The sequence below is a fragment of the Anas platyrhynchos genome, chromosome 24 (assembly GCF_047663525.1).
Source record: "Anas platyrhynchos isolate ZD024472 breed Pekin duck chromosome 24, IASCAAS_PekinDuck_T2T, whole genome shotgun sequence".
In the NCBI taxonomy this organism is placed as follows: Eukaryota; Metazoa; Chordata; class Aves; order Anseriformes; family Anatidae; genus Anas; species Anas platyrhynchos.
This window is the reverse complement of record NC_092610.1, coordinates 1,619,882-1,634,328: the sequence shown is the minus strand read 5'-3', so window position 1 is coordinate 1,634,328 and position 14,447 is coordinate 1,619,882. Positions and strand designations below refer to the sequence as shown.

At 43.9% G+C, this 14,447-nt stretch overlaps 1 protein-coding gene across 8 annotated transcripts in view; it reads left to right on the top strand.

Moving 5' to 3' along the window:
• CSMD2 (CUB and Sushi multiple domains 2) overlaps positions 1-14,447 on the top strand; it is a 323,412-nt gene that overhangs the window by 207,951 nt on the left and 101,014 nt on the right. For all 8 annotated transcript variants that reach the window (XM_072027339.1, XM_072027338.1, XM_072027341.1 and 5 more), the window contains 7 exons: positions 1,387-1,581; positions 3,885-4,023; positions 4,753-4,940; positions 5,362-5,550; positions 5,716-5,832; positions 11,269-11,484; positions 13,852-14,040. In XM_072027339.1, the coding sequence (XP_071883440.1) occupies positions 1,387-1,581; positions 3,885-4,023; positions 4,753-4,940; positions 5,362-5,550; positions 5,716-5,832; positions 11,269-11,484; positions 13,852-14,040 (1,233 nt within the window). The remainder of the gene's footprint in view (positions 1-1,386; positions 1,582-3,884; positions 4,024-4,752; positions 4,941-5,361; positions 5,551-5,715; positions 5,833-11,268; positions 11,485-13,851; positions 14,041-14,447) is intronic.

Below are 14,447 nucleotides of genomic sequence, written 5' to 3'. Positions count from 1 at the left end.
TAAACCTATTCAGCAGAACTGATAAATGACTTTGTTATAATAGCCTTTAGTGGCACAGCTAAATTAATAGCCTTTCTAGCCATGATTGCAAATCCTCTATTTAAAAAAAATAAAAATCGGAGTTCTTAAGAAATCATTTGCCACACTACAGCAAGCTCATCAGATGATGTATCGTGTGTGGCACTGTCACATACCTAAGATTGAGTCCTTGATGCTGTTGAGTTAGGAGATAGCTCACACGGAAAGCCAATGGTGCAGTAGGCATTTCTGAATGCTTCATGCCTATCCTGGGAGTTGTGGCCTCATATGAAGCCATTTTAAAGCTAAATTATTATTATTTTTTTTTTTTTTTAGTGTTGTAAATGACTCTTAAGTGTATCAGTTAATCTGTTCTGACTGTTGGAACTGCCAAAAGGGAGTTCCTGACTCTCTATCCAACACCTTGCTGTTCTTCATTTCATTTAGGTTTGAGGCAGGAGACAACACATTGCTACAAGATCCGAGAGCACAAGGAACAGATTCAGCCTGTGTTTTCCCCTGTAGCAGTGTATAGTAACAAGTTATTGTACCAGTAAGGATGCTTTGTAGGAAATCCAGAACTCTTCTGAGTTTGGTCAAGTGCATTAAGGAATCTAAAAACATGTGGGTACAATTAGTCTGGAGGCTTTAATCTTTTATATGCTGTTCATCTCTGAAGACCACCTCCTAGCATATGAAGATGTAGTACATAATTATGCACTTAATGGGAAATTAAGGCTGTAGACTTATTTTCTGATTGGTTGGCTGGCCTGGTTTTTAACTGCAGGGAAAGGGCAGTCCTTTAAGGAGAGCTATGTATCTGTTCAATTCCATACTTAACTTTGGAACACCTAGAAAGGTAATTGCTTTGTGTCCTTCGTTTTATCCTAGTAATGATGATAAGTAAGGTTGGGGACTATATGGCAGTCAATCACAGGACATGCTCTTCTCGTTAATGGTTAGCTTACATCCTTCTATCTAGATGCATGAACCGTGGTGTTTTTAGAGTTGTTCTTTTTAATCTGACTCTGTTTTGTATTTGTGTTTTTCCGTATGTGAACAATTGCTAAGATTGGTTTGGTTAGCAGCTTAGATGTGAGGTTGCAGTGTGATTTCTGCCATGGGCTGACTTGTCTGCATGGAACCGAGTGGCTTTGCTGGGACGATAGTGGGTCAAATTCAATTTCGAGCTGGTTTGTCTTCCCTGTGAGAAGGGTAGGCTGACCGGGGGCAAGATTGTGTGTTAATTGCCGTCACAGAAAGGATGGAAAAATGTAGCTTAATTCCTAACCTTGTGGTCTGCTGTGATTATTGTATTAGAGGTAGGGGAAACAAATCATTTATTGTCCTCTTCTCATTCCCTCTTAGCATTTAGGCATAACGAGTGCCCTGACCCTGGTGTGCCTGTGAACGGAAAGCGATTCGGTGAGAGCCTCCAGCTTGGCAGCTCTGTGTCGTTCCTCTGTGACGAGGGCTTCATTAGGACCCATGGCTCAGAAACCATCACCTGCATCTTGAAGGAAGGAAACGTGGTCTGGAACAACGCAGTGCTCAGATGTGAAGGTAAGTTTTAGTGTCTTTCCTGCTGGTCTGATTGTGTACCCAGGACAGAGAATCATCCCCTAACGTTCACAGCCTTTGAGGAAAAAGGTCAGTAGTTCTGTCTATCGAGGTTCCAGTCATACAGTCCAAACCTTCTAGTTTCAATATGACCCAAGAGGTAGATTTCTGTTGCTATGAAAAAGTGCTTGGTAAGATTTAAAGCTTAATTACATAGCAAAGGTGTACAATGCTGCCATCATATAGGGAGAGATGTTTGTTTTTAACAGCTGAAGGACTGTTGTGCTTTTGTTCTAATCCTCAGCTTCTCATTTATGGGCAGGATTTTTTATATCTCTGGAAGGTACCGTCTGCACAGAAGAGTTTGCTGAGGAGAAAGTGCTAATCCAACAATCACTGAGCACTGAACTCAGTTTATTTATAATTCTTCTATTTTTTTTTGTAAAAGGAACAATGGGAATTATTTACAGAGCTCATGTTAAACAAGCATTTTTCTAATAACAGCAATAAATAGAAGGCTTTGATTTACTGATGGCTAAAAGCTTCCCTGCTACTCCTGTCATAAAAGGAATTAAAGAACAGAGCATGGAAGATAGGTGGAGATACGTCTTCTGTCCTGATTTTTGGTGCATGTAAAATACATTATATAATATTTATATAATGAAAGCAGCAAAAGTTACAGATATTCACTGTGAAAAGAGAGCTCATTGCTGCAAACATTCACATGCACACACACACACCTTCAGCCTGTCTTTGTCAGTGTGGTACATCAGTCCCTTCTAACTGATTCCAGGAACCAAGAACCAGAAATGTTGTCTACATCCACAACAACTGTGCTAGCCAACACAGAAATGGGGGAAATGAATTGAAATGGCTGAAAAAAAGACGTTAATACAGATTTCAAAGCTTTTTCATAGTCCTTTAAAGCTGCTGCTATAGAAAAGAAATGAAAAAATAGAGCTCATTAGAGGTGAAAAGTCTTTCTCTACCCTCTGTTCTCAGATAAGTGATGCTCTGCACTGGTATTTACAACACTTTGAATAAAAGAAGTAATACTGAGAAATAATTTCAGTAATTGGTCATGCTTTGTTCAAATGGATGAGCAGCAGAAAGTGCACAATCTAGTCCATTGTCTTTGAAATTGAAATAAGAGGCATCAATTGTGTTCAATAACTTTTATGTAGAAAGAAGCTGGACTTTTTATTTTCTTGTCTAGTTGGTTCTTTTGCAAGCAGCTGACAATAAAACGTCTGTAGGTTTGATTGAGGGTTTCCATTCCTTTCACAAGTGTGAGCATTTCAGTTTATGTATCTCCAAGTGTAGGAGGGAAACATACATTAAATAATATACTGCGAATCAACTTTTGTTTGAAAGCTTTAACCTTAGATAGCCTTATGCCATTAACTTGTGTTTTTTTTCACAGTGGTGATCTCTTTGACTCATGCTTCAGTGTGCACTGGATTCAGTGTATGTTTTGATTAGCCTTATTAAACTCAGAGGAAGTATATGGATCTAAAATACTGTTCATTGCTTGAAAAAATTAGTGGGAAAGAAGAAGACCTAAAAGACGAGTTGAAAGATGGATGGAAGTCCTGACAGGCAATTACATAGCTTTGGGGCAGAAAGGAGCATCTTATTCAAAAATAATTGGTTAAGATCCAGTGGAGATCAATTGACTTTTATTTGGCATCCTTCAGATCAGCAGTGCTGTTTTCCGTCCTGTCTAATTTTTTTAGAGGACAATGCACTGCAATTTAGGACAATAAGGTTTTGTACCTCTGGTCCCTCAGAACCGGTGTCTTTTTTCCAGAAAAGATAATGCTCTGCCTTCAGCTTCTGCTGATGGCGCAAGGGACCACAACGTGGAATAAATGCCACAGTCTTGTGATGTCCCTTATGGTAGAAAAAACATGACTCAATTACCTCAGATATGAAAGATTTTCTGGCACCTGCAGCTACTGAAATCCAAACTGACCTTGCAGTTTTCTCTGGTTTTATATCTAATTATTATTATTATACCCTGTCCGCTTAGAGCCGCTGTACAAGGTCAGGCTGCTGACTCTCCCACAGATATAGAAGCAGACTGCTACATGTTAAATTTAAACTAAACAGGCAGTTTCTTCCAATCTGGTGTATTTCATCTGCTTCTGATTATTTTTAACACATAAGAAATAGTAATGCATGAAAGCTATTGTACATCACGACAGTGCTGCCTGGAGGGGACAGGTATATCTGGTCATGCTGCAGCTTCTTACCTGAATTTTTGTCATTTGCTTACCTGAATTTTGTTGTTTGCTTTCTCCCAGCTCCATGTGGGGGCCACCTGACGTCCCCCAGCGGAACAATCCTGTCCCCTGGATGGCCTGGCTTCTACAAGGACTCCCTGAGCTGCGCCTGGGTGATAGAGGCCCAGCCAGGCTACCCCATCAAGATCACATTTGACAGGTGCTCACCGTGGATTTCTCAGAAGTTTCCTGTCTGCAGATTTAGCGGGTGGTTTCGGTGGTTCTTGCAGTGCTGGGTTGTAGCCATCCCTAGAGGGAAAGGGGATGAACCACTTGGCATTATGTTTGGCAGTGAGGTTCTTTCTTCCTATTTTTTATATTAACTTCAGACAACATTCGGAGTTTTCATTAACGGCCAAAAAGAAAAAGTAGAAAATAGTGATTTTCCCTTCTTGTTTTGACTAACTCCTGCTAATTTGCAGTGCTGTTTTAGATGCATGTTGAACACGTTTTCAGAGGCTGAGCTCCCATGTGTGCTCAGTCAGCCAGCAAGAAGCAGCAGTGAGGATCTGGCCCTGACTCAGGAGTGCTGAGTCTCTTGACTTGCCCCAGATTTCAGTTTCTGAGGAGGTTACACTTTCTTGAACCCGCATCCATATGTCTGAAAAGTAATTGTTCGCATAGCATGTGATGCTTATTGTTGCAAAAACTGTACCGAATCAGTAGATAAAGCAGGGGAAAGATCAGAAAGAAACTGAAATGGATAGGAGGGGAATGATGTGTTGTTACTAACATGCTCAGCCAGCCAAAGATCAAGCAGTAGAAATGCACCCATATGTTATCCTGTAGTCCATGCTGCATTCTGGTCATTAGAGGACATTCAGGATTACAATAAAGAAAAATTAGCAGTGCTGGTTTTTTCACAGACATATTTTTGCATCCCTTTCAGGTTTAAGACCGAGGTGAATTACGACACCCTGGAGGTGCGAGATGGCCGGTCCTATTCTTCCCCACTGATAGGTGTCTATGATGGGACTCAGGTGCCCCAGTTCCTCATCAGCACCAGCAACTACCTCTACCTCCTCTTCACCACTGACAAAAGCCACTCTGACATAGGCTTTCAGATCCGATATGAAAGTAAGTGCAACTTCTTCATGTAATTACACCCTCTCCAGCCACACAATGGACTCAATCAAAGACCCATTGGACTTGCTTCTCCCCTTCACCAGGCAGTTAGCACTATTAGTGATTTGAGAATGTGAAGCTATTACAAGTCAAGTAGCACTTTCTGCTTTTTGACCATCTTGATTGTTTAGAGGTTTTTTTTTATATTTTATTTTAGCATCTACAGAATATTATTAGAAGGAATACAGTATATTTTGGAAAGAAACAAAGTCGAGTTTCTCTGCCCATTTCATCCTCTTTCCTTGGGGATAATCAACAGGACTTCGAATGAGCTTATACGAGGAGTAAACTTTCCCCCAGACTAATAACTGCACCTTGCAGCAGGGTCTGCAGACATTGAGTGGTCTGATGGGAATGGGTTTGTTTGTCACAGCTGTGAAGCTCCAGTCAGACCACTGCTTGGATCCAGGGATCCCTGTGAATGGACAGCGCCATGGGAATGATTTCTACGTGGGAGCACTGGTGACATTCAGCTGTGATTCCGGCTACACTCTGAGCGACAATGAAGCCCTGGAGTGTGAGCCAAACTTCCAGTGGAGCAGGCCACTGCCAAGCTGTGAGGGTAAGGAGATGGCAAACACTTTGCAGATCTACTGCAAAAGCAGAGCAGCAATTGGGAAGTTCACAATGACATTTGATGTATGTGTTTTGTTTTATTTTGATGGGTTGGGCTTTGTTTTGACTCTGTTTTTGATGGGTTGTTTTGTGTGTTGTTTTTTTTTTCCAGCTCTATGTGGAGGTTACATTCGTGGTTCCAGTGGTACCATCTTATCCCCAGGCTTTCCTGATTTTTATCCAAATAACTTGAACTGCACATGGACAATAGAAACTTCACATGGAAAAGGTGAAAAGTCTTTAGCTTTCAGTGGGTTTAGAGATGAACTTGGAACTGCAGGAGGGTGGTCAGTGGGAGGCCAGTGCTCCATGCATTTGTCTCCAAGGCAGTGATGATGGGTACCTGTGTAGTTTGGCCAGTTGTAATTCTTGCCACCACCCAAACATTGTCTCTGGACAAGACAAAGGTTTTTGTGGTCACACCTCTTATTCCCTGTATAACATTATTTGTATAACATCTGTATAACATTTTACAGATGGAGAAGTAGAAACATGTAGTAAATCATTTCCAAACTTAGGACAGAATTCAGGCTGTCAATTCCCAGGTCTGCCCTAGTTCTGCAGCTCTCATTTTCCCCCTAGCTAAGAGTACTGTCAGCCTAAAGGCAGTGCACAGGTATATTTAGTTCAGCCTCCTGTGCAGCACAAGCCAATCTTTTGTCTTGAAGGAAAATCTCAAGGAAATGTATCACCAATGATTAGAGAACAAGTTTTATGGAGAAGGATGGGGGGAAATTTTCTGTTCACCCAGTCCGTATCTGCTTGGGGTAAGCACAAAGGGTATAAAACCCTTTATGTAACTATATGCACAGTTATGTAACTGTCTCATACTGGATATCAGCACGACGGGAGCTATCATGAGCCAATTTTGCAATACCATTTGTATTACAGCAAATAAACTTGTCAATGAACAGCACAGTGCATTAAGGGAACCATCACATGCTGTGAAAAGTATTCTGTTGAGTAGCAGCAATCCACTCTTCATTAATCCACTCTGCCTTGGATTCAGCTCTCCAATGAGGCACTGCATTATCCTGTTGCTAAGCTAAGCACAATGCAGCAAACTGTCACTGTTTTAGATGAGAAAGTGTAACTCTGATGGCCCATGCACTTTTTTTTGCCAATATCAAAAGAAAATCTTTTGACCAAGCTAAGCAAAGCTTGAAGAGCAATGCATTTTCAAACAGTGATGGTATGCCTCTGTAAGTCTAGGGGCTTTTTGTCCCCTGCTCAGTAGCACATGAAACAGCACATCATTTAGAGCAGTTTGGTGTGGCACAGTTCTGGATACACCAGAGAATTCAGCCCTGCACCTGACTGTCCAGAACTGGACCATGTTTGTCTCTGAGAAGCTGATCCCAGTTTTAGCTGTGTATGAGATTTTTCTGAAACTTTAGCCCCAGTGGCAGTAATGAATATTAGAAAACCAAGCCGTGAGTTACTCTGTAAGTCTGGCTAGTTGTAGTGAAAATTCATAGGTGTCCAGGATAAGTTTCTGAGAAAAGTGGACTGTCTAAAGGAAGAGACTCTTTTATACCAGTGAGTGGAGCGTGTTTGTATCACTGCGTTTCATTCGAAATTTTCACACCTCTCTATGCACACTTCTGGTATCCTTCCTTCAACATCATTGTTCAGTAGCTGGTTAGAAATAAGCTGCAGGAGATGGTGGAATCCTGCTCCTTGTAGGCATGGACAGGGCACAGGGCTGCGGCTCTTGCATTTTGGGGCTTTCAGGGCCAGGCAAGCTTCATGAAGGCAGCTGCTTGGATGCAGGAAATCTTCAAATCCATTTAAAGGTTAGGGCGAGAGGAGAGGATATATGGAGGAAGTTGTACAGCTATAATAAGCTGGTGTGTAGCCAAGGTTCGTGCGAGGAAAACCTCTCCTTCCTTGTCCCTGTAGTTCAGGCGGGTTGTTTATCTACCAGTGCAGTGGAAGATGGACACAACAAAGAAAGATGTCCTTTCCTCTGATGTTTTGTGAAACACGTTGAACTGTATTAGGATGCTGGGCTGTTTTGGTCGGAGTGTGCATACACGTGTGTGTGCATACACATCCTTCCTCTTGCAACAGTTTTCTGTTTTTCCTAATGATCTGTTTTCCCAGCGATTGCTGCGTTCAGCTGCTGCATAACGCATTGCTTCTCCCAGCCCTTTTCAGCATTCTTGCAATGTCTCCACTCATTCCTTCAATAAAGAGCAGTCAAACAGAGTGATCCCAAGTTAGAGCAATAGCTGCTGAAATGAAATGAATTTAGTCCTTGAAGAACAGAAGGCTTAGAAGAAGCGTAGCTGAACACTGTTCTTGGCTAACTTCATCCACAGTGCACTTGCAGTGCAGAATCCTTACAGAGTGGGCTTTGTCCTTTTGGTTTCGTATTCTTGGAGATCACTGGGTAAATCTGGTACTTTTTAATCCCAGAATTTTTAACAATTCTGCTATGAGCAGCTTTAGTAGGCAGGGGGATATTTGCATCACTTAGGTGTTTGCCGTTGTACTTTATTTTTCTTGTTCTACTTTTAAGCCTCTTGCACCCACTTCTTCCAACACTTTTCTGCTTTGACTTGGAGCACTGCTGCTGTCTCAGGCCTGAAAAGTCTTCCAGTTCTCCCAGCTGAATAAAAATCAGGGCTTTTGGCTTGGACCATCTTTACCAAGCCAATGACCAAGCAGTGAGATGATCTGCATCATAAAAGCTGATCTCAAGCTACTCACACACAGATCTTTATGAACTTCTTGCACATGGGAAGCACACAAGTCCCCTAATGGAAACAAGTTCATTGTTATAATAGTTGTTTTTATGTGACTGCAGACACTGATTTATTTTATGGACTCATGGGCTGTACAATTTAAGTTTAAAAGCAGCTTAATTTTAAAGGTATTTAAATGCTTAAATAGAGACTATTATTTTTAATCTGAGGACTTCAAAGTGATTTCTTTTCCCTATAATTTGTTTTGTTGTTTCTTTAACAGAGAATGAAAAAACTGCCTCTACAGAGACATTTTGTGCCACAGTAAATTTCAGACCAGAGCAAAGGTTTAATCAAAGTCGCAAATCCTTTAAAATGAGTTTGTAATTAGCACTTATGGCTACAGTTACACAACCCTTAACTGGCTCTGCTGCTGGAGGGGCCTCGTGCTGTGAGATTGGATTTGTTATCTGAAAAGACCTGGAGTCAGGAGCTGTCCTCCCCATTCTGGAGTCTGAGTTATGCTTGTGTTTCTCTGGTGGTGTGTTGATTTTGGTGGAGTGATATTATTTCTGTTCCCTAGATTGGGTTTTGTAAAGGCAGGGGTATAAATCTACTGTCAGTTGATAAACAAGAAAAACTTAATGCATTTTGTATTCACTGCATCTCACCGAGTTTTCGTGCCAAAACAGGTCATACCTATTTTCAATCAAGCACACTGCTGGTAAGAATAATAAACATTTGGAAACCGTTCGAAGTTTCCTACTTTCATGGAGTTCCACAGAGGGGAACAGTTGAATTAAACATTTTCTGCCAGGTCCAGGTAACGTCTACCTGGGGATGAAAAAGGAATTGTCAAAGCTGAGGCCCCGTTCAGTCATCACTAAGCAGAGTTGCACACATGCTTCTGCCTGGAGCACTGCAGGGTAGCAAGGTGCAAGGAGAGGGAAAGAACACAATGTGTTACCACTGAGATTTGATGTAGTTGAGAAGCCCTGTGAGCCCTGCACCTTCCCAACACAATACTTTCTATGGGAAGGGCTTTGTGTTGGTTTCCACTCTCTGTGTCCTTCTTTCCTTGGAAGGAAACTGCTTGTCTGTGATGGTAAACCTTCAGCAAGAGATTGGATAGACACGGGGATAAACAGAATATTCATAGTTACAATTTGATGCTGACAAAAACACTTTTTTTTTGGTTGGGATGGATATTAAATATCACGCTGCAGAGCTTCAAGCAGTTGGTCTCATCCTGGTCTCCAGAAATTGACGGGGAACAGGGAGCAAGGAGATTATTCCTCTGTTCCTTATTTACAGATTTCCCATGCTTTTGAAGCAGCTGATGCTGTAGTTTGGCAGCGATGGGATGCAGAGCAAGACAGCCCCTGGGTCTCCCCAGGCTGGCAGTCTCTGTGCTGTTAATCATTGGCTTAAATGAAATAACTTGGTCATGCCACTGGGCGCTCCTGATGTGTGCGAGGAGGCAGCGATCTGACTGTGACTAATGAAGGCCAGATTACAGCACTTGTGCCCGCACGGAGGAGTCTTTCTCTGCAAACAGCCCCGTTGAGTTCATGGGGTTATGAGGAGTGTAAAGCCCAATTCAGCATGAGCTGGGGCTCTGGAGCCTGCCCCTCAGTGCTCGGGAAGTCTGCTAAGCTCTTTGGATGAAAGAAGCCGTATAAATGCAAAGAGGCTTTTTGGCGTGCTAGGCGTCGTTTTAGCTCGCTGGCTTGGTGTGGAGGTAACATGACAGGGCTTCCCGTAAAGGGTTCTGCCTCACTTTTCCCTGTGAAAGCTGTTTCTGCCATTTTTTGTTTTTCAAGGGTGGAATTATTTTGCAGAGAAAAGAAGTGTTTCTAATTGCGTTTGAATTCCTGCATGATAACCGCCTTGCTGGAGGCTTTTACACAGTCTCGAGGTACTTACTATCTCGTTCCCATAAGTGCGAAGGATGGTTTAAGTAATCTGTTACTCCTTGCTTGTTAATTTACAAATGCAGCAAGGTCACAGCCTGCTTGACGAAATGTTTCAAATTGCTGAAATTGAATGTAGACAAAGAGCCAAGTAGTTTCCCCGTGTTTGTCTGCTTCTTTTCCTGGCTCGATCTATTGTGGTCTTTATTGTTGTCAGAATGACGTGGATGGGATTTTCTTTGCTTCTAAGATTTGCTGCAGCTGGCAAGAACCTGGGCTCTGCGTGCCATGCCAAAATCTTTGGTGCCTTGGGGAGGACAGCAGGGGCTCAGGAGCAGTGCAGGGACACCCACCTGCCCTGGAGGGAGCGTGGTCGTGCTCTTTTGGGATGCTTGTGAAATGCTTACCAGCCACATGGCTGAGGAAACGTGGGTCTGTCCGTGTCCTATTGTCCTCCAGCCTCTAGGGCCCAGCACTGGGTCACATCATTTGGTGTAGAAGTCCCCGCAGTCACACTGCTGGCATGCTTTCTCTTCTGGAGAAGCCACTCTGACCTTCGCACTTGGCTTAAGTCCCATTTTTCTCGGTAGGAATTCCTTCCAGAATGTACTTGGGTTTGTTTTCAAGTCCTCGCAACTACAGCTTTCTGCTCTTCTTGCTACCCATCTAAAGGTCAACACTTTTAAAATAAAATACTTCCCTGAGCTGCCAGGCTCAGTCCTTTCTGCTGCTGATCCCTCCCTCGGGCGAGCCTGTGTTGTTTCTGTTCCTGTGTTACAAAGGCCCAGGAATCGAAGACTTTAACAGCCTTATTCTGTTCCAGGCCCTGTACCATAGCCTTGTTTTACTTTTTTTAATGTTTCATTCCTCACATAAATGTGCCCAAGCTTTTCAGTGTATTTTTTCTTCTCAGTTGGGCTGCTATTACTGGGAAACAGGAGAAAAAAATAAAAGGGAAAAAAATGATAGTGTGGTCTCAGGCAGAGGAGAGGTGCTTCGGGACTACAGGGTGCCACAGGAAAGCTGCTGGCTGAAGCCATCTCTGTTTTCCCTCCCCTGCAGGTGTGTTCTTCACCTTTCATACCTTTCACCTGGAGAATGGCCATGACTACCTCCTGATCACCGAGAACACCAGCTTTGCCCAGCCTCTGAAGCAGCTCACGGGCTCTCGGCTGCCCGCCCCACTAAGCGCAGGGCTCTTTGGAAACTTCTCTGCCCAAATTCGCTTCATCTCAGACTTCTCCATGTCCTACGAGGGTTTCAACATCACCTTCTCAGGTAAGAACAGAGGCAGGCAGACTTGATGCTTTCCCTTTTCTTCCAACTTTAATGCAAAACTTGGGAATAAGTCCCTGTTGATGCAGTGCATGTGATTCAGGTCATTGAAGGTTGCTCCTCTTGTTACACCTGTAAATTGTGCCAGCATTAGAGCATTGTGTGTTGCAGGAAATAACTCTCTTTCAAGGCCCCATATCTCCAGATGCAGCAATTTTGTCTGCCTTGAGCCCCAGTAGATGGCTGCATTGGACCCACTGGAATTATATCCCATTACAAAGGTGTTTGCTGGCTTCTCCCTCCTCACCCATTGATCTTCACTTCTCTGTTTATGGACAGAGCTTCGGCTCTCCTTTTCTTGGGGGTATGCCAAAGAGGCCATCTCTCTTTGCTCCAGATGCCTGCCTCCTTTGTATGTCAGAGGAAAATCACTGCAGCAGACAGAGCATTTCCATTTCCAGCCTGGGAAGCTGGGACAGATGGGATATTTTGGAAGGCAGCTTTAGGCAATCTGGACTTCTTGGATAAAGAGCAAAGCGGAACTGGTCACTCCCATTGTATGTCTGGTCCCATTTTATTTTTTTTTCTTTGGTTCTGTGCTCCTCTTGGATGCTCACCCAGTGACCCAGCCTCTGCAGGTGGCTCCAGCCTGTCCTAGATGTAACACGTGTAACTTAGGCCAGGTTTCCATGAGCCCGCCAGCATTGCTGAGAAGCTGGAAGCAGTATTTTCTTGCTGGACCTTCTCTAACTGACCTGCTGATAGCAAATTAAAGTAGACTTCCTGGTACAAATAGCAGGGCATCAAGGGATGAGGGCTTTTGTTGATGGCAGAAGCCCTTTTTGCCCCAGCTGTGCCAATGAAGATCTGTGCACCAGCACTTGTTAGAGACAGTTTTTGCCATGAGCATTTCCAGTAAGTCAGGGGCTTGGGACAGAGACACTGGAGAAAGAAAAGCACAGGTCTAGAGGTGAGCACAGAGCCAAGGTCTCCAAAGCTCAGATTGATGACAGCAGGTTTCAGCTGTTTGTTTGTACAAAATACTGGTTTCTTCAAACAAAAGTCTGGATTCTCAGAAGTTGTCAATGAAGAGCAGCATGTGCATGATGAGAGAGAGTGAAATAAAGACACGGTTGCTTATGCAAAACAGATAATCACGCTTGCAAATACTTTGCTTGGGTGATCTCTGGTTGAAGGCTGCGAGGTGTTGAACTGTGTCCTTTACCCCGATGTCCCACAAATGACTGCTGAAGTGTTTGCCTGTGCACACATTTCAGAAAATGTAATCTTTGCTGCCTGAGTGCCCCGACAAGCCATTCTGTAAAACAATCAGGTAACGGACAAAAGCTTATCATATTGTTACTTTTCTATATCTCAGCATACATTGTAGTCCCGAGGGCAACTGCTGCAAATTCGGCCTGCTGGTGAGGAAGAGAAATGACCATTTTTATTGTGGAGCTCAGTCTGATGTGTCTTTGAGGGACAGAGCTGTTGCCATAGATGCAAATAAAACCTGCTGCACTCAGAACTGGTTTCCAATACCTTTGTCTGGCCTCTGAAGTCAGCGATTCGCAGATGATGCTCTGTGGAAACTAGACAGAAAATTTCCAATTAACTTCCATTTTGATGGGGAAAAAATACCTTTTTGTCTAAAACAAATTGCCTCCAATTATCTAATTGTAGCTGCTATTTTCAATGTATTTTGGGACTTCTTTCCTTTCTTGGAAAATGAAAATGGGAGTCTGTTATATTTTTAGTTTCCTTTATATATATAAGCACTTGCTTCGCATTTTGCACTTCTGTTATTTGTTCAAAAAATAGCTCTCAAAAAAGGCTTCCTTTAAAATGGTTCGTGACCAGGGACATACATTTGGCTCTTTTCCATAACGCTCCATGACCTTTCATTTAGCAGCAGCTTAAATGTTCTCTTGCATTCCCCAAGCAGGACTCTGTGTTCATTCATTTTCAGGATTAGTAATGGAGAGGCAACCAGAAATCCCATCCGGATCAATTCATCTTCATTTTACTAAACCAGAGGGAGGATGACAAATTTCCATCGTGTTTGGCCCTCACCGGTGTCACTTTCTTGTTTGGCTGACAACAGGGACAGAAAACGAGACCTGTTGTATTTTGAGCTGGTTTAAATCAATATCCTGGTGACATCCCGAGGGTTGTGTATGGAGAGAGAGACCCAAGCTGGTCTTCATGGTCAAACACATCATACGTCTTGCATGGATGCTTCTTTTTCAGACCTGCACTGCTGCTGGCTCAAAACTCAGAGCTCCCACCTCGTCCTTACGTTCAGGGCTGGGGTGAAAGGGCTGTGAGGTGTCACCCTGCCATGCTATACGTGTCTTTGTCCCCTTGCAGAATACGACCTGGAGCCCTGCGACGAGCCGGAGGTCCCTGCCTACAGCATCAGGAAGGGGCTGCAGTTCGGCGTGGGTGACGTCCTCACCTTCTCCTGCTTCCCCGGGTACCGGCTGGAGGGCGCGTCGCGCATCACCTGCCTCGGGGGGCGGCGGCGTGTGTGGAGTTCGCCTCTGCCAAGGTGTGTTGGTAGGTGGTCATGTGCTTTCATTTTGCTTGGTTGGTTTCGCTGTGCTGGATCGTTTAGTCGGGCAGGGACGCGCGGCACACCCCGGGGGGACGCCTCGGGGGCGGCATCCTTCAGTTTGCAGGCAGGGTGGTGCGGGGATGGGGAGGGGGAGCTGGCACAAATTCAGCCCCTCCGGCTCAGTTTGAGGAGGGCAGGGATGGGTAGAGGGGCTGCAGTCTGCTCCTGGGTTGGAGCACGAGGAGTGCCCCACAGTTGGGGTCCCAGCAGAAGCCCCCTGTCTCTGGTCGAGCCCCAGTGATCGTACAAGTGAATGAGTTGCAAACTATGGGAGATACATCATCCTTTTGGGGATAGGTTCTGTAAAACAGCCTGGTTTTAGGGCCATCCTCCCTTCGAATCCATGTGC